The sequence below is a fragment of the Pyricularia pennisetigena genome, chromosome 5, assembly GCF_004337985.1.
Source record: "Pyricularia pennisetigena strain Br36 chromosome 5, whole genome shotgun sequence".
In the NCBI taxonomy this organism is placed as follows: domain Eukaryota; kingdom Fungi; phylum Ascomycota; class Sordariomycetes; order Magnaporthales; family Pyriculariaceae; genus Pyricularia; species Pyricularia pennisetigena.
The window spans coordinates 2,834,252-2,851,438 of record NC_043743.1 but is presented as its reverse complement, the minus strand read 5'-3'; the positions used below and the strand labels follow the sequence as shown (position 1 = coordinate 2,851,438).

Genomic DNA, 17,187 nt, shown 5'->3' with positions numbered 1-17,187 from the left:
CCCCTGCACGGCTAGTCTAATAGTCGGTTGGCCCAAGGATTGAAAAGATATCATGACAACTGCCGTTGACATATTTCAAGAAACGGATGAAAAAGCCAGCGCGGAAATGTTGTTGCGTCCACTCGGAGCGCGCAATGTAGGACAAATGGCTCGACTTGGGACATGCATAGGGCTGAACATTACCGAGGAAAATGACGATTGTCTTCAGAGCTTGAAGAAAGAATTTCGACGCCGATTTCAGGCCTGGGTGAATCAAAGTGTTGACCGCTGCTGATCTTGAACAAATAGAAACATGTGCATGTCCAGAGATTTGGCCGCTAAAGAAACCGAAAAAAAAAAGTCCCCACTTTAGTGTGCGGGGGTGGAGGACATCTGCCGAGTGACAAGATTAACTGAATTGAGCTCCCAGTTGCTCAGCTCCAATTTGTTCATTAAAGCCAGTTTCGTCACCTCCCCTAGTCTAGCGCGTCGTGTGCGGGGACCCCTGGATCGGATAACGGTGGCATTTGGAGGCGTGGATCCTGCCGAGGTACAACTGCTAGAGAATCTTATTGTAAGCAAATTGAACATGCCGAAGGAGATCTAACCAACGCCTGGTTTAACTCCGTGCAACTCAAGAATAGAAAGAAATTAGAGAAATTCGACGGGCATTTTCTTTTTCTTTCTTTCTTTCTTTTTTTTTTTTTTTTTTTAATTTGTCATTGCCTTTTTTTTTATATTTCAAATCCAAGTGGCCCAAGGGATACGAATAGAGAATTACCGGTTACTGCTGCTTGCTATATTTGTTCACGTGGGCTTGAGGCCGGCACCGCCCAAGAAGCAAGCATTGAATTTCAACAGCGGTCGGCCCTGGTAAAATCCGAGGTTCACTGCAAATATGCCCGGCGTCACAACCCTCGAATACAAGGGCCGGGTGGCCGTCATCACCATATGCAACGAGCGCAAGCTCAATGCCCTCGACCAACATGGCTACTATGAGCTGTCGGAAAGGTTGCGGGAGGTGGCTACCCACGACGAGGTCTACGTGACCTTGCTGACGGCCAAGGGCCGTTATTTCTCGGCGTAGGTACTTTTTCTCTGTCACATGATAACCCTTGACGAAAAAAAAAAGAAAAAAAAAAGAAAAGAAAACAAATCCTTGCTGACGACAAGAAAAAAAACAAAAGCGGCGCCGATGTATCCACCATCCGCGACCCTCCCACCACCGGCCAGGACGACAATGGCATCGCCGACGGCGGCCGCCGCCAGTGGCTGCAGACGTTTGTCGCCTACAACCTCAACATCACGCAGGCCTTCTACTCGCACCCCAAGATCCTGGTCGTGGGGCTCAACGGGCCCGTGGTCGGGCTGTCGGCCGCGCTCGTGTCCTTTGCCGACTTCATCTACGCCACGCCCTCGACCTTTCTGCTCACGCCCTTCTCGTCCCTGGGCCTGGTCGCCGAGGGCGGCGCGTCGCGCGCCCTGGTCCAGCGCCTTGGCGTCAGCAAGGCCAACGAGGCCCTGCTCATGAGCCGCCGCGTCCCCGCCCAGGAGCTGCTGCGCACCGGCTTCGTCAACAAGGTCTTCACCGAGCTCCAGGGCGCCGCCGACGACCACATTCGCTTCAGGGAGCTCGTCCTGGCCGAGATTGACGACAAACTGGGCGACCACCTCGTCGGCGACAGCCTGCTCGGCATCAAGGAGCTGATCCGCCGGCCCGAGATCGACGTCCTCGAGGCCCAGAACGCGAGGGAGGTCTTTGCCGGGCTGGGGAGGTTCATGAGCGGCGTGCCGCAGCGCGAGTTTTTGAAGCTTGCCTCGGGTGAGAAGCGACACAAGCTCTGAGTAGATAAAGAAACGAGCCATGTATGAAATCTGGCAGTCTCTTATTTCTTTTTTTTGCGTTTTTATCAGGGAAATCTTTTACACGGTGCTTTTTTTCATGTTTTGTTTTTTCCTTCTTCTTTCTTTTCTATAGACAGAGACTGCTCCATGTACATACATATATATATACCGGTACCCTTACAGTCGGTACCACATCAAGAGGCCTAGGCAAATCGAGTACTATTCTGTCACGCCAGCAATCCAAAGAGCAGGCTGGTCCGTTTCCAGTTTTCCTGCGCCGATTTAGATATCTGCTTCCGCGCGGCATCATTGTTAAGCTCCGTCTGCTTGTACATAGCATCCTCCAAGTCTTTGAGCTCATCCTCGGAGGGCCCGTTGGCTGTACCAAGGCTACCCTGAAGAAACATGACATCGTATAGCCATTGCGTAAAGAGTTCTCTACGCTGTTCCGCCGAAACAGACGCCTTGTCCTCTGCTTGATCGTTTTCTGTAGATGCGACTTTATCTTGGTCTTCCTTGGAACCCTCCTCGTCAGCATCTGCACCCTCGGACCGCTCGGGCTTCTTCTCGTCCACACTTTCAGCGCCCTGTTCTTCTTCAACTTTGTCTTGAACGGCACTGTGCCGGTTCAAAGCCTCTAGCCATGCCTCCCTTAGCTGTCCCTTGAGATACGACTTGAGCGCGACAACGGCCGTGGGACTCCACAGGTCCAACCCGGCATCTCCCATAGACGCAACCAGCGCCCTCAGGAACGTAAACACACCGGCCGACGGCATGCTCGGCAGGGCTGGGTCATCGCCTTCCCATAGGCTACGCCCGACGACGCTGGTCCTGGCCAGTGCCTTCTTTGTGAAGTCTTCCAGCGGGGCAGCCACTATCGTCTTGACGATAACCTCGTGAAGCTGCGGGATCAGGGACGTCCCCAGCGTTTTAGCCGTCTCGACCTCGTCAGGCAGGCGACTTCGTACATCCCGGAGCACGCGGGTGAGGTACATTGCCACATGGCCCCTGTGCTGGCCGTCCTGTTGTGCTTTCCACAGTCCGATTATCTGCTCATCGAGCTCCCTGAATGCCGTCTCTAGCGACTTTCTGAGCTGATCCTGTAGCGTCTGTGGGTCTTCCGAGCTGAGGATCTGCTGTCTCTGCTCGATTGTCTCCTCATCCTCGATTTCGTCGGCATCGTTGTCCCACCGTTGCTTGCGTAGCACCTTGACCTTCTCTTCGACCTCTCTAACGACCTGATGCCAGGACTCGTAGCAGTTTACCGCCTTGGAGACGGCGTCGTTGCGGCCGTAGAGCCTGGACACGACGTCCTGCGTGAAGAGAGCCGCCCCGCCCGATAGGTCCAGGTCCATGCCCTCGTCGTCCCACAGGCCGTGCTGTTCGTCCGTCACGCCAACGCGCCAGCCGTCCAGCGTCGCCGACATCTCGGCGCCCACGAGCCGCAGCTTGTGGACCTTGCCGGCCAGCATCTCGAGCGTGTACGTGTTGATGGCCGTCCTCAGTTGGTCGAGCATGACGGCCGGGTCGTAGCCTCTGATGCGGCCCCCGTCGCGGATCCAGCACTGCAGCACGCTAGACCGAAGCTCCAGGACCGCTCCCAGGTCGTGCAGCCGCGTCAGGGTCCTCTCCAGGCCCTTGATGAGCGTCTCCCCGCCGCGCTCCGCCCAGCCCGTCAGCATCTCCTTGGCTTGCTTGCCCTCGAGGTCATCGTGGCGGATATATGGTTTGTAATACCGGATCTCGTCCCCGCACCACCTCGCCGACAGATCCAGCCGGAGCCCCTCGAGCTTCAATAGGGCGTCGTCCTCTAGAATCGGCTTCTTCTTCAGCCCCTTGAGGGCCTCGACGAGCTTGGTCGGCATCAGAGCCTGCACATCCAACATGGTCCTGGTAAAGAGCCTGAGGCAGGTGAGCGCGGCCTTGGAGCTCTGGTCGCCGTCGCCCTCGTGCTCGGCGTCCTCGTCGAGCGCAAACGCCAGCGTCATGGCGCGGGCTCTGATGCGCAGGAAGAAGCCCAGGACCTCGCGGCAGCCGGCGTTTGTGGCGAGGCTGTAGGCGCACAGCGCCTTGACCACGTCGTCGCGGCCGACCAGGTCCTCGTCCACGACCTCGAGGACCTTTTCGATCCTCCTACGCAGACTCTTCCACGACGCGTCGATCGACGCCCTGACCTGCGGGTCGACGGCGGCCTCGCCGCCCTCGCTCAGGCTCTTGCCCACCAGCCTGCTCAGCAGCAGCACCTTGGCGGCGACGAGCAGCCTGTCGCCCCTCTTCGCCTCGCCGGTCCTCAGCACCCGCCTCGCGGCGAGCGCACACGCGTCCAGCAGCCTGGCCCTGGCCGCGACCGACAACATCCTGCCCTTTGCGCCGAGGAGGGCATCCACATCAATGTTGCCTCCATCTTCGTCATCGTCGTCGTCATCTCTGCCCGGCTCGTTCTCCCCCAGCCCGACGAACCGCTGCAGGCCCTCGGCCTTGGCCCCGACGACGGCACGGCCGCAGCGGCCGCCCATGCGGCCCAGCACGGCCTGAACCTCGGCCATGTCGCGGCGCATGCGAACGATGGCGTCGGCGGTGCCGAGCAGGTCGCGGTACGAGGTGCCGACCTGGGTGCGCAGGCGCGAGGCGCGGTCGTCGATCTGCGCGTGCAGCGCCTTGTGGATCGCTCGGATCTGCGGGAGCGTGTTGGACGGAGAAGTGAAGACCTGCTCGGCCGAGGTTATTGTTGAGAGGTCCATCGTGAGTGTCGACATTTTGTGCGTGCGTTGTCCTCGCCGGGGACGGCCCCCGGTTGATCGGGAAAGGTGAGAATAGGTGCGAAAGCTCGACAGGTGGCAGTTAGAGGGTAGGGTCACGGAGGGTGGAGGTTAAGTGTGCAGCGAGCAGCAGCTGCATCTGGAAGCCTCAATTAACTAAAGTCTATGCTTGTATTCATCAATTCATGCAGAAATAAGAAGACAAACATGAAAAGAACACGCCGGAAATCGTCATGTATTAGAGCTACGGTTTAGCTGTCAAAGTTGAGGGTGTTGCGTCTCCAACTGCGATTTGATGATAGCGGGGACCAGTCCCTTGTAGCGTGGACACAGTGGGGAATTGACTCCAGGTCTGAACTTTCGAACCGTTGAAGTCAGTCAACCGTCAGACGCCATGACAGGCCAGGCTACCGCCGAAAAAAAGCAACCACCATCAAGCTATTGATGCTTCATTTACCCTATACTTACGCCCATATATGAAAAGAATCTTTTACCAGAACTCATTTTAGAGGTTTGGTTTCATGAGAAATAAAGAACGAAAGCCAACGTGCTTTCAATGGAATAAAGAAAAATAAAAAATAAAAAAATAAAAATAAAAGCTGGTCCTGTATCAAAACTACAACAAACCAACCACACCCTTCTATAACTTGACACTCTTGACCAGGCCAGTCTTGATACCGCTGAGTTCTCCTTGGTATCCACCCTTGCCCTCTCCTCCGCTGTACACAGGCCGCATACTCTTGAGCTTCTTCTTGCTTTGCTCGAACTTCTTGCGCTTCTTGACACGCGGGTTCTGGGAGTCCTTCTTCCTCTTGGGCGCGAGCCCCTTGTTCTTGAGGATCTGGTACGTGACCTGCCGCTTCCCGTCCTCTCCAATCTCCTCCTTCTCCACCACGCGGTCTCCTTTGCCGGCCGCTTTGAGGGCCTCCTGCCTCGCCGCCTTATCCGCCTTCTTCTGCCGCGCCCCGTGCGCCACCATGTCGTAGTACTCGTCCTCGTCTCCGCGGACCTCCTGGGCCAAGCCCGCCTCCTCGTCGTCGTAGTCGTCTCCCGAATCCAGATCCTCGCCGTGCTTGGAGCTCTTTTGTCCGCGCCTCTCGGCTTCGGCATTGAGCCTGGCCTGGCGATCCCGCAGACGCTCTCGGTACGGTATGTCCATGTCACCTCCCGCGTCCCTGCCCTTTCCGGCACGACGGTCAGCCTTTTGTGTGATTTGAGACGTGTAAAACCGAAGTGTCTTCTTGCGGGCGGCCTTTTGTTCCGCTGCCCCCGCGTCGAGTATCTCCTCGTCGCCAAAGTCCGAGTTTTCAGCTTCGTCACGCATGTCGGACGGCGCCGCCTTGTCTTTCTTGCTTCGTTTCTTGGGCTTTTCCAGCAGCCCATCAAGATCAGCGAGGGATTCCTCCAGCTTCTTGGCATTGGCCAACTTCTTCTTTTCCAGAGCCTTCTTCTTCCTGAGCATGCTGTGTGTCTCGACAGCTGACGCTCCGTGGCCCTTGTCGGCCTTTGCCGACTGTGGTTCCTCGAGCTCTTCTGCAGAATCTGACAGCATCTCCACATCCTCAACCTGGCTTGTCGGTTTTGACGAGGCCTTCAGGGCCTTCACATGAACCCACGCCTCCCGGCAGTCGACCAGGGTCGCCATGACATCGTGATCGCGGAGCGTCGCTGGATCTAGCGTCTTGGCGGAGTCCTTGCCGTCGCCATCTCTAACAGGGGACGTGAGGATAGCAATATAGCTCGCCAGGGCGGCTATGTAGCAGCCCAGCGTCCAGTACTGCACGACCTCGAGCGACTTGGACGGCTTGCCCTCGGCGGCCTTCTGGTACTCAGCCAAGCGTGGTTGCAGCTGCTGGAACTCGTCTACCAGACCGTCGAACTCGGGGTACCTGGCCTGTAGTGTCCGGTACACTTCGTCATCGCCCATGTCGCTGGTGATTTCGACATCCTTGAGAACCTCTGTGACTGCTTGGTCGCCCTCCGCGTCTTCATCCTTGCCTTCACCAAGCCATTCATCGGCGTCGAACATAAAATCTGCCTCGGACATGCGAGCCAGTTTCTTTTGCTGCAGCTTCTTGGCTTCAGCTTCCTCTGCCAGGGCGTCTGCCTCGGTCTCCAGGGCATCCGCTTCGTAGTATTCCTTCTTGTTGGAGCCCCAGTAGCCCTGGTCGTCCTCCTCGTCCTCGTCCTCCGCAGCCTTTTTCTTTTTGCGGGCGTCGAGCTCATCGTCACTTTCGTCGTCCTCCGAGTCGCCGTAATCCAGAACCTCCTCGTCTGAAGACTCGAGCATCTCCTCCTCTTTGTCGGCCTTTCGGCGCTTCGAGCTGGGTCCCTCTTCGAGCAGGATCTTGTCGCGGTTGATGAAATACTCCTCTTCGGAATCGGCGAGATCTTCGTACGAGTTGACCATCAGGCGAGCGTCGGAGGGATCAACCTCTCGCGGGCCCGAAGGCTCAGTCTGCCGGGATGCCTTGCGCTTCTTGCCCATGATGAAAGTTTTGAACCGGCTGCGATAGGAGAATTCAAGTAGAAAATACGCGCGTTGTCGGGCAGGCACAATCACCGTGTTCAGGTGTAGTTGGAAATTTATCCCAAGACCCAAGGTGGGTTGCTGATGCTTCAAGCTAATAATTTTTTGTTATCGTTATCGGCTTGCAGCGCTCGAGGTGCGGTAGCGCAGGTGTTGCCCCACCCACACATGCCATCCAGTTTCCCACTGACATTAAGATGCACGGAACAGGGGTTAAAATTCCCCCTTTGCCCCCTTGGCCTGCTGCCTGCCTGTGATGATATCGGGCCGTTGGATGAAAGCCTGAAAGAAGGAATGAAGCCGAGAAACTGAAGCACACTCTTTAAATGGAAGTTGTTTGGGACTTGATGCTAGAGGATAAAGTCCGAGATCTGAACCTTTTTGTGCAGATTTTGTTGCCATTGGCACGAATCACTCGATGGAGTCTAACCTCATTCCCAGCGAATCAAGCGTCAAATTAACTGCACTTGGTTTGTTGGGCGCAATCGCTCTAGTAAGCGCAATGGGAATGTTTGGGGCAAAGAATAACATGCCCGTTGAGGGCAAGGTATGTAGTCTCGGTTTACGAATTTAGACTGGCGCCGAACCACATAAACAAAGTGCTGACTACTATTGTCCTTGTTCAGACTATCCTGCTCACTGGCGGCTCAGATGGCATGGGCAGAAGCGTGGCCATCAAGCTGGCGGCGAAGGGTGCCAATTTGATTATAGTGGCACGAAATGTCCAGAAGCTGGAGGAGACTATCGCAGCAGTGAAAGTACGCTAGGTTTTTTTTTTTTTTTTTTTTTTTTTTTTTTTATAGCTCCTGTGATTCCGTGACATTTTATTCGAGACTACTTTCAAGTGCAATTATTGTGTTCATTTATTTCCCCCTCCCACCACCGTGCCTGACTAACACCAAACCACTTCAACTCTCCAATATAGTCCGCAGCAAAATCCCCCAAGAAGCAAAGGTTCCACCACATATCCGCCGACGTAGGCCAGCCCGGCTACGCCATCAAGCTCCTGGAAGCCGCAACGGCATGGAACGGCGGGCAACCTCCAGACATCGTCTGGACGGTAGCCGGGATCGCGCACCCGAGCTTGTTCGCCGACACCTCGGACGCCATGCGCATCTCGCGCCAGGCTATGGACGTCAACTACTGGGGCACGGCGGAGCTGGCGCACGCGGTGCTGCGGGCGTGGTACGACCCGTCGAGTCCGGCCCCGGGCCCAGGCGCCGAGCCGCGCCACCTCATCTTCACGTCGACGGCCGCCGTCATGGCCAGCATCGCGGGCTACGGCCTGTACGCACCGTCCAAGGCCGCCCTGCGCTGCCTCGCCGACGCCCTCAGCCAGGAGGTCCTGCTGTACCCGGACCACCCCGTCAAGGTCCACGTTGTGCTGCCCGGCACCATCACCAGCGCCGCGTTCGAGAGGGAGCAGGAGATCAAGCATCCCGTCACAAAGGTGCTCGAGAAGGACGACCCAGTGCAGTCGCCCGATGAGGTCGCAGAGGCATCCATCAGGGGCCTGGAGCGCGGCAACTATCTCGTCACTGTCAACTGGCTGGGTGAGGCCTTGCGCTGGTCCATGATTGGAAGTTCTTGGAGGAATAACTGGCTTGTCGATATCTTGGGCGCCTGGGTCGCCCAGATTATCTGGATCTTTGCCCTTTGGGATATGCGCAGTGCCCTTGTCTCTCATGCCAAGAAGCACGGAAGACCAGATAATCAAGTCAAGGAGAGTTCTGTGACTGGCTAATCTGTGGCAACACAACTATGTTGCTCATCTCACCTGACATAATATTTACACAATAATGCTTTTGTGAAATAGATTTTATGTGTTTTGAACTCTTGACTCTTTTTTTTTGATGCCATATATAATAATAAAAAAACAATATGAACAGAGCGCGCAGTCTCATCAAGAGCAGGTTGAACATGGTCGTAGACGTGACTGCTGGGCATTCACTAGCGAGGGCTCTACTTGTAATGTGTCTTACCATGTACAACTCCAACGCCTTAAGCGCCCCTCCACTTGCCAAACCTCCGGTATTTCTCGTAAATATCCTTGAAAATCGCCCTGCCGCTAGCATCCATCGCATCGGCCATGACCTTGCGCATATCAGGTGGCGTGACGTCCAGAATCGAATTGATACCCGGCACCAAAGCCTCCCGTACCGCATGAGGTACATCGCTCTCTAGCTGCAGTTTGATAAAGTGCATCAGCACCAAGTACATGTACTGGCCCGCCGAGCGTTTGGCCGCGTCCGTTGCCGAGTCTAGAGGAGCGCTGGTCCCGTGCTGGTGGGTGCGCATCACCGAAGCGGCGCTCGGTTCGCATACCAACGTAAGCAGGCGACCGTATATCTTGGCATGCCTCTCCCAGTACGGAAAGCTTTCATACTTCCTGCCCGACACCGGTCCAGATGCCCAGCTCCCCTGTGTGGTATCATATGGGTTCAGTATCAGGCAAGTGAGGAGCGCCTGAAGCACGGTGATGAGAAGATGGAGGTGACCTTCGAGACGGCGGCGGTGTCTTTTCAGAACCACTTCCATCATGAGACAAAGCCACTCATACATCTTGGGCGAAGAACGGATCACATCCGCGTTAATAGCGTTATCCGAACAGACGACAGCAATGCTGCTCAAGGTGTGCTCCACGTTCCACTGTGTGACTGAGGCCAACTTCGTTTCAAGTAATTGGTAAATTGTTCGAGCTCCGTCAACAAACTCATTGACTGAGCCAGCGCTGACAAGTAGTTGTGTGAGCGTGTTCTGAACCATGCTGAGCACTACGGCCGATTCATCGGTGGCAGATGATACTGGGAAGCCTCGCAAGTTAGCCACAATACTGTGCAAAATGAAGCTCCTAGCAGAAAACGCACCTTCTATGCCGGCCTTAATCACACGTCTAGCGGTGAGAAGATTTATGGCTCTGTTACTGTCATTCTGCAGATGTGACACCAGGTCTCGGATGAAAGCTGCTTTTGCGGCATCATCGCCGTCTGGAATTGTCATGTCCACACTCTTAATGATGGACTTGATGTCAAGCTTCGAGCGGTCATTCTTGCCCGAGTCTCCTGCACTCCAAGATCCCCCCTCATCGACAGAGCCATGTTGCCCCTGCCCCAGTCGGCCTGCGATGAAAGAGGTGGTCAGGGTGCCGATCTCAACATCGGCTTTCCGGATTTCGGAAGTAGCCGCAATGATTTGCTCGCGCATTGCTGCTATTGCGTCTTGATTACTGGAGCTCCAACTGACTTCTGCGGCCATAAAGGCGGCTCGAAGTTTTATCAGAGTTTCCAGATCCAACTCAACAGCCTTCTTGGAGCCCTTGAAGTGCTCCTCCATCGCAAGAATTGCCAACCGGGACAGTTCTACCTTTGACTCCTCCAATGAGCCAATCTCTTGTGAGAGCTGGTCCTGAACGGGAGATTGTTGAATGGCGACCACAAAGGCGGTAAGTAATGTCAATGGGACTATGTCAGTGTCGCGGCCTTTCTTCCTGAGTGCCTTGGAAATTGCTGGCCAGACTTCTTTAATGAAGTTTGTCTCTCTGGCTCCAGCAGAAACGGACATTTGTCTACGCCCATATTAGCGAATGCTGTTACACTAGGAATAAGCGTCACTTACCTAAAAGTCAGATATGCCAATTCTCCGTATAGCTTGAACGCTACCGCTGTCCGCGATTCCTGGAACAGCTCTGCCTTATCCATCCGGATTCTCTTTTTGAGAAGCTTTCCGATTTCCAGAAGTCCTTGAATGCTCATTTCCTAAACAAAATGGTCAGCGCGAACCACGTCACCTAGTGAAGAAAGATGTAAATACTTACCGCGTAGAAGGTAGGTTTTGCCATCAACTGCACCATGAGCCCCAGAAGAGACTCCCAAGAAAGCCCATCAAAATCAGCAGAAGTCTGAGATCTTGCGAGGGTGTAAACAGTTTCCATCAACCGTTCTCTGTCACCACGCTGGAGTCGTTCACTGCTGAGACTGGTCACTAATCTCGCTGCAGCCACCCCTGGCTTGGTTGGTTGACCAAACGAGTCTGGAGATTTCAAGATTTCTATGACTGGGCCCACAAAGGTTGCTGGAATAAACGTCAACGCGCTGCTTCTCCTAGTGTCGCAAAAGGAGCAGCTTTATTTGAGGTGCAGAACTTACTTGATAGACAACCACCTGGGATATCTGCGAATGATTCAGTCAAAGCTTTAGCAAACGCATCAAAGGCTGGCCTTGATGGCGAAGCAGTTGTCCCGCTCGATCGACCGAGGAACGCTATAACCGCCTTGACAAAGTCGGCTAAGCCATTGGTCGACTGCAGCATTCTTATATGGGTTTAGCACTTATTCAGCGGAAGTCATTGGGGGTTTAATGTTTTGTATGCTTATCAAGACTTACTGTAGCAGTTTCGGGAAATAGAACAAAATCCATGCGAGATAAGTAGTCACTGACACCTTTCCCAAGGGCAGTAAGCTGAAAACATCCGATTCCTTCCTGAGGTTGTCGCTCTCCAGGCGAAGCCGCAAAATGGCGTCATCAAAGCTGAGCTCCTCGGTTAATAGCTTTTCGTTAAGAACTTGCATAAACCCTGAAATCACCCCATCGGGGCTCAACAAGGACTTCTCCTGAGGCAAGACAACTTCACCAGCATAACGGGAGTTCCACGCTGCAATAGCGCTTCGAAAAGCCTCAAAGGTAGCAGGGGTTTTCAGCTTCGGCTGATCGAGGCTAGACCGTAGGAAAGTACCTGTCATCTCCCAAGGATCATTGGCAACGTCCCAGGTGAAGGCCTTGGCTGCTATCCTTCGCTGTGCAGAAGACACTTCGGAGGCCTTGAAGTTGGTCGGCGAAGCCCACACACTTTCAAATAGACTGGTGCCAACGGCCTCCCAAAAGTCGTCAATGGTAATGCCCTGACAGATGGCATCAAAGACAACTGCGCGAGCTGCTTCCGCCGGGGTATCGTTCGATTGGCTGAGATCGTTGATGAGATCGGCCAGTTGTTTGGTGGTCAATGCCTCCTGGATATAGCTCGATACCGCCTGAGAAATTCGAGAGTCGAGCCAAAATATTCCTTCGGTGGTTTTCATACTCTTGCGGATGGAGCAATTCGTCAAGCGCTCGAACCACTTCTTGACAAATTTAGAAAGGTCTCGAGCTCTCACAAAGCCACTTGCAAGAGATAACATCGTGGAGCAGAGGGCCTCGTAGGTATCTTTGTCGTCAACAGCTCCGGTTGGTGCCTCGTTGAGAATCGTGTCCAACAAGCTCCTTCCATCTTCAGAGGTAAGGAAGACATCAGGATCACATTGCGCAACAGAAGACACGATAGCCCAGTCTACCTTGTCGTCACCAAGAGCATATTCCTTGCAGACATTCAGCAATGTTGAAGTCTTTGGGGAGGAGTTTTGGTCGAGAGCTGACGCGAGAAGTTCTTGCATTATAGAATTCCTCTGCTCAGTCGCCAGCGTCTTCATGCGCTCCTCAAGTACAGAAAAGACAGCGTCGATCCACTCTTCGTTATCTTTCTTCATACTGGTACCTCCAATAGGTTGCGGCGCCTGTAGAACCAGTTGAAATAGAACAGGGCAAAGGGCGGAGAGGTCGCTTCGGTGATTGGTGGGGGCAGACATGATTCCAGTTCCCTTCTTGACAAAAAACTCGGACCTAGCGGGAAGGACGAGGTTCTTGGTTATCAGGCCTTGCAGGTCTCTCTCCCAAGCCTTAGCAACACCCCTATTGAATGTAGAGGAAGAAGAACCGTCCATCTTAACCAGGTTCCTGAGCACCAAACAGCTGGGTCCGGCCATATGTAGAGCGAAGTCACGGGCATCGCTACCACTTCGCATGTGCAGCTCCCATATTGAAGCCAACGTGTTAATCCAGGATTCTTGACCTTCCAAGCATTCGGAAGTTTCCTCGGCAATGGCAAGCTTGCAAACATCCAAAGATGCCGACATCATTTGAAGAGCATCTTTGGTAGCACAACCAAACAGAGATCGGATGTGCTCTGCTCCCATCCGATCATTAGCCTTGTCGTTGGCATCTGTTGAGATCCTAGATATGAGCACTTTCAAGGCTGCAAAGACCTGTTCGGTAGATTGCAGTCGCGACAAAGGTGCTTTCAGAACACTCAGGTCAAACGCGATCTCCTGAGATCTCTTCCTCTTCAGAGACTTTTTGATAGAGCTTGGCGCATCCTGCATCTCGACATCGCCGTCTGGTTCCTGCAAGTCAGAACTTGAAATATTCTTCAAGGTCTGCTGAAGGATAGCCATGAACCTCCGATCCGCGAGAGCCTTTGCCAGAGAAAAAAGCGGTATGCGGCTGAAAAGACAGCCCATCAAGGTCCATGTCAACGGGTATCGCCGGATTGTCTCGGCGTCCGTAGAAGACCCAGCCATGGACTTGAGCAGCCATCTCAGTATAAATTTTTCAGAGGCATGTGTGCTGTCAGGTTCTGATGTTGTCAGGATATTCCAGAGCTCTTTGAGCTTTTGAGGAACTTCCTCGACCGTACCCTGATTGAGGGAGGTGGTGAGCTTGGGGAGTTGTGCGCCCTCCATTACCCCTGTAACTTGTACTGATGGCGAGTTTTTATTTTCAAGTAGAAAGTGACAGTGCCAGCCACAGGCTCTGCAGATTTGCCAGGCAAACCCAGCAGAAACAATCAAATCCCTTGTTTTATGAACATTAGATGGGTAACGAGGCAAATAGGCAACGATATAAATGTCTTTCCAAAAATGTTTACCAGCGGGGGTGGGAAGTAAGTCTTCAAAGATTCTGCCCATAGTAAAGAAAGTCGGCGCGTGAACTTTTTCACCGCCTTCCAAAGGACCACAGCGCGCCAGGTATTTTCGAAGCTTCCACTTCCATGTGGATCCCCATCGGTCGTCGGGTAAGGAAGCTCACGGTAAGGAATCGGAATCACCCGCAAAAACGTCACCACCATTCCAATTCCCCCCCTCTGCACTCTCAACCACAGCTTCCGACCGACCAATTCGCTCGAGGTAAGTCAATGTCAACTCGCAGAAGCCCTGGGCCAGCTCAATTGAGCTCAACCTGACTGATCGAACCGAACAAAACCCATCCTCCCAGAACGTGCAGTCCCAAATCCAAACAAACAATGTCCGAGACAGCTCCTCCTACGCGTTCGCCCGCCTTCGCGCGCCCGGTCAGCGAATCACTTCTGAACGAGAAGGTAAAAAGGCCCTTCGCCACTTCCATCTCTCTCCCCCTGAAAGCTTTCGAGTCCACCTACGGCTCCCTTGGGCTTGACTACGTAGTCCCAGATCACTGACGCCACCGCGCGCGAACCGAATGGGTTTAAACAGTGGGACCACTGCCTCTCGAACCTCCTGATCAAGTCAACACTCGGCCTTGGCTTCGGCGTCGTCTTCTCGGTCCTTGTCTTTAAGCGCAGGGCCTGGCCCGCCTTTGTCGGCGCCGGCTTCGGTGCCGGCCGGGCATACGAGGAGTGCAACTACAACCTCAAGCAGACGGCCAGGGAAATCCGCAGGCAGGCATGAAATATTGGGTGTTTAACGACGGGGACAACTGGTCGATTATGTGATCGACTGGAGAACACAGCATCTTGTTCTTCGAGGCTCGCGATTGATAAAGGAACAGAAATTGTGGATGGGCGCATTGTGCCACTAGGCTGTCCCAAAGACAGCGAGCGCTCTGCCTTTGGGAACGAATGAACGAGGGAAAAGGCAGCAGAGGGTCACGCAGGGGGCCTTGTCAGAACAGTGTACACCGTCGAGAGTATTGACGATTGGGATAGAGCAAGCCATAGATCGGTCATCAATTCTCCTTTCTCTTTAAATTACGACATTATATCCAACTTTCTGTTCTATAGCACGTGCCTCCGGATTTACGAAGAGACAAGATCTCCCTCATCGTATATCTGCATCATATTCCAGGCCCAAAGGGGAGCTCCTTTGAACAGACTGACGCTACGCAATGCATCCAATGGATTCCATTACATGACCACACAGCAAGGTATTTTCTTGAGCAACATACCAATGAGATCGTCGTCTTGCTGCTGTTGCTGATGTTGCTGCTGTTGCTGCTGTTGCGGTGGGCGTTGTTGATGCTGGCCGCCCCCATGGTGAGCCTGGCCGTAGCCAGCGTCGTGATGAGGCTGATGGCCTCCGTGACTGGGCCCGTGACCACCACCACCGTACCCACCACCAGGCTGCGGCGGCAGCGGCGGCGGCGCCCCGACCTTGGCTCCGGTCAAGTCGACGTAGATGCGGCCGTCGTTGGCTTCGGTTGCATAGTCGAGCCCCAGCTCCCGACAAACCTGCTCGACGCGGGGCTTGATCTTTTGCACGCCGCCGGCACTGTGGTTACCTTTGCCGACGATTACGTGCAGGTGCCTCTGGCCCCTGGCCTGGGCGTCGCGGATGCGGGCCTCGAGTATGTCCTCGGCCTCCTCGACGAACTGGCCGTGCAGGTCGATGGTGTCCTCGGCCACGCGCTCCGGGTTGTTGTTCTCCCGGAATATGTACTCCGAAGCCTGCTTGTTATAGCGCTCCATGTTGGCGCCGTGCTTCTTGCCCTCGTTGGAGAGGCGCTTGGCTTCGGCGCCGTCGCCATTTTCGTACGCTTGGCGGGACTAAGAACGCGGTGTGTGGAGTCAGACATGGTTCGATAGCAGGTTGTACTAACAGGCAATCGTTTGTAACAGTCGCCCTTTCGGTAACTTTGGTCCAGGGCTGGACATGGCCTTGGCTAGGGATCGAGGAGTTGAGAAGAGACAGGAAAACAAGGGGGGATTCGAGATAAATTTCTTGGTTCTGGACTTTTGGTGGAGTCCAAAGTGTGTTGAAGCAAGCAAGCAAGCAAGCATCAGGTGAGATCAGAACGGACAAAAACCCTGACCGCAAAAAAGATGAAGGGGTCGTCACAAAGCAAAGGTCAAACTTGACAGGGGATTTCAAATAGGAGTTTGAGCCGGAGCCGGACACGGAGCCGATACCCGGAAAACAACATGTTGTTTAACTGGCTTTTGCCGGCCCCACATCAAATATAGGTTAGGTACATGAACTCACTCACCCTTTCGAAACATTCACCGCGTTTCCGTGCCTCCTGTCGAGCCAAGTCCCTCAGTCGGTCATATTCGGCTTCTACATCATTGTTTTCGCTATGACTGAAGGCTGAACACCAAGGGCGAGGGAGAATCACGGTCCTCTCGAGTTAGCGAATGCGATCTGAGATGTCGAGATTAAATAGGGTTTTGCGCAGAGCAGGTGGGCAAGGTAGATAAAACCAGTGAACTTTCCTCCGCACGTGCGTGGTGCGATGTTCAGGTTCGGGTTTGTGGTTGCTTTTTTTGTTTTTGCTTACCTCTGTCGCCCAGTCGCGTCAGTGGGATTGACATCTCTCTCTTTTGTGGATAGGACTTATCCAGAAAAAAATAAAACAATTTTTTTTTATGATTGCAGGGTGCAGCGTTTGAAGCTTGCCCGTGGGTTTGGGACCTGACGGGGAAAGCTATCAAACGACATATGCAAAGCGCTGGACAAGCCTTTTAGGTTGGATGGAGAACTGAGGCCGCCTTGTTTACCCGCCGCAGTGACGTTGTGCTGGCAAGGGCACTCATGAGTAGGTTCAGGGAGCTAGTTGAAAAGCTTCCCCATGATTGGGCAATCGCGCACACATAATCTTGCTTATGACACTACTGCACTTCAAATGCAGACACCCCCAAGAAGCCGTCTCTTCTCTTGCATGCATCTAGCCCGCCTGGCTGGTCTGCAGCTAGAATAGTTACCCCAGCTTTAACCTATCGTAACTGCGAAGTTGAAACTTAAACATACGAAGTACAGCGTACAAAGATTCTGGCTCACGGCAGCAAGTGATGTGTCACCACGTAAGCTGAAATATGGCTGATGATATTAGTTTAGTGTGGTCTATAGCGCCCTGTGCTATATGTATGTACTTTACAGTAGGTCTGGATGAGGTTCCTCTCATTACCGTACTGGTAATCCAGTTAGCTACACTGGCATCCCAAATGATGCATATACTGCATTTGCGCAAGAAGTGTCAACCGGGTAATAATTCTGGCGCCTAGACTAGACGACTT

The 17,187-nt window shown here is 53.8% G+C and overlaps 6 protein-coding genes across 6 annotated transcripts; 3 read left to right on the top strand and 3 right to left on the bottom strand.

The window, feature by feature from the left end:
* Positions 1-877: 877 nt before the first annotated feature.
* Positions 878-1,824, top strand: PpBr36_08789 (uncharacterized protein; the record flags this gene model as incomplete). The annotated part of the gene is made up of 2 exons (XM_029895914.1): positions 878-1,062; positions 1,167-1,824. The coding sequence occupies 2 exons, from the start codon at positions 878-880 to the stop codon at positions 1,822-1,824; spliced, it is 843 nt and encodes a 280-aa protein (XP_029746673.1).
* A 227-nt stretch (positions 1,825-2,051) lies between these two features.
* On the bottom strand, positions 2,052-4,580 carry PpBr36_08788 (uncharacterized protein; the record flags this gene model as incomplete). Its single annotated transcript, XM_029895913.1, has 1 exon — positions 2,052-4,580. One exon carries the CDS (start codon positions 4,578-4,580, stop codon positions 2,052-2,054), a length of 2,529 nt encoding a protein of 842 aa, XP_029746674.1.
* Positions 4,581-5,223: 643 nt separating this feature from the next.
* Positions 5,224-7,071, bottom strand: PpBr36_08787 (uncharacterized protein; the record flags this gene model as incomplete). Its single annotated transcript, XM_029895912.1, has 1 exon — positions 5,224-7,071. One exon carries the CDS (start codon positions 7,069-7,071, stop codon positions 5,224-5,226), a length of 1,848 nt encoding a protein of 615 aa, XP_029746682.1.
* Positions 7,072-7,502: 431 nt separating this feature from the next.
* On the top strand, positions 7,503-8,857 carry PpBr36_08786 (uncharacterized protein; the record flags this gene model as incomplete). Its single annotated transcript, XM_029895911.1, has 3 exons — positions 7,503-7,660; positions 7,740-7,871; positions 8,039-8,857. Exons 1-3 carry the CDS (start codon positions 7,532-7,534, stop codon positions 8,855-8,857), a joined length of 1,080 nt encoding a protein of 359 aa, XP_029746683.1. The 5' UTR covers positions 7,503-7,531.
* A 257-nt stretch (positions 8,858-9,114) lies between these two features.
* PpBr36_08784 (uncharacterized protein) lies at positions 9,115-16,485 on the bottom strand (the record flags this gene model as incomplete). Its single annotated transcript, XM_029895909.1, has 9 exons — positions 9,115-9,917; positions 9,981-10,678; positions 10,729-10,868; positions 10,928-11,184; positions 11,259-11,422; positions 11,496-13,680; positions 15,123-15,720; positions 16,161-16,261; positions 16,452-16,485. The coding sequence occupies 9 exons, from the start codon at positions 16,483-16,485 to the stop codon at positions 9,115-9,117; spliced, it is 4,980 nt and encodes a 1,659-aa protein (XP_029746681.1).
* PpBr36_08785 (uncharacterized protein) lies at positions 14,224-14,626 on the top strand (the record flags this gene model as incomplete). The annotated part of the gene is made up of 2 exons (XM_029895910.1): positions 14,224-14,298; positions 14,390-14,626. The coding sequence occupies 2 exons, from the start codon at positions 14,224-14,226 to the stop codon at positions 14,624-14,626; spliced, it is 312 nt and encodes a 103-aa protein (XP_029746680.1).
* Positions 16,486-17,187: the final 702 nt, after the last annotated feature.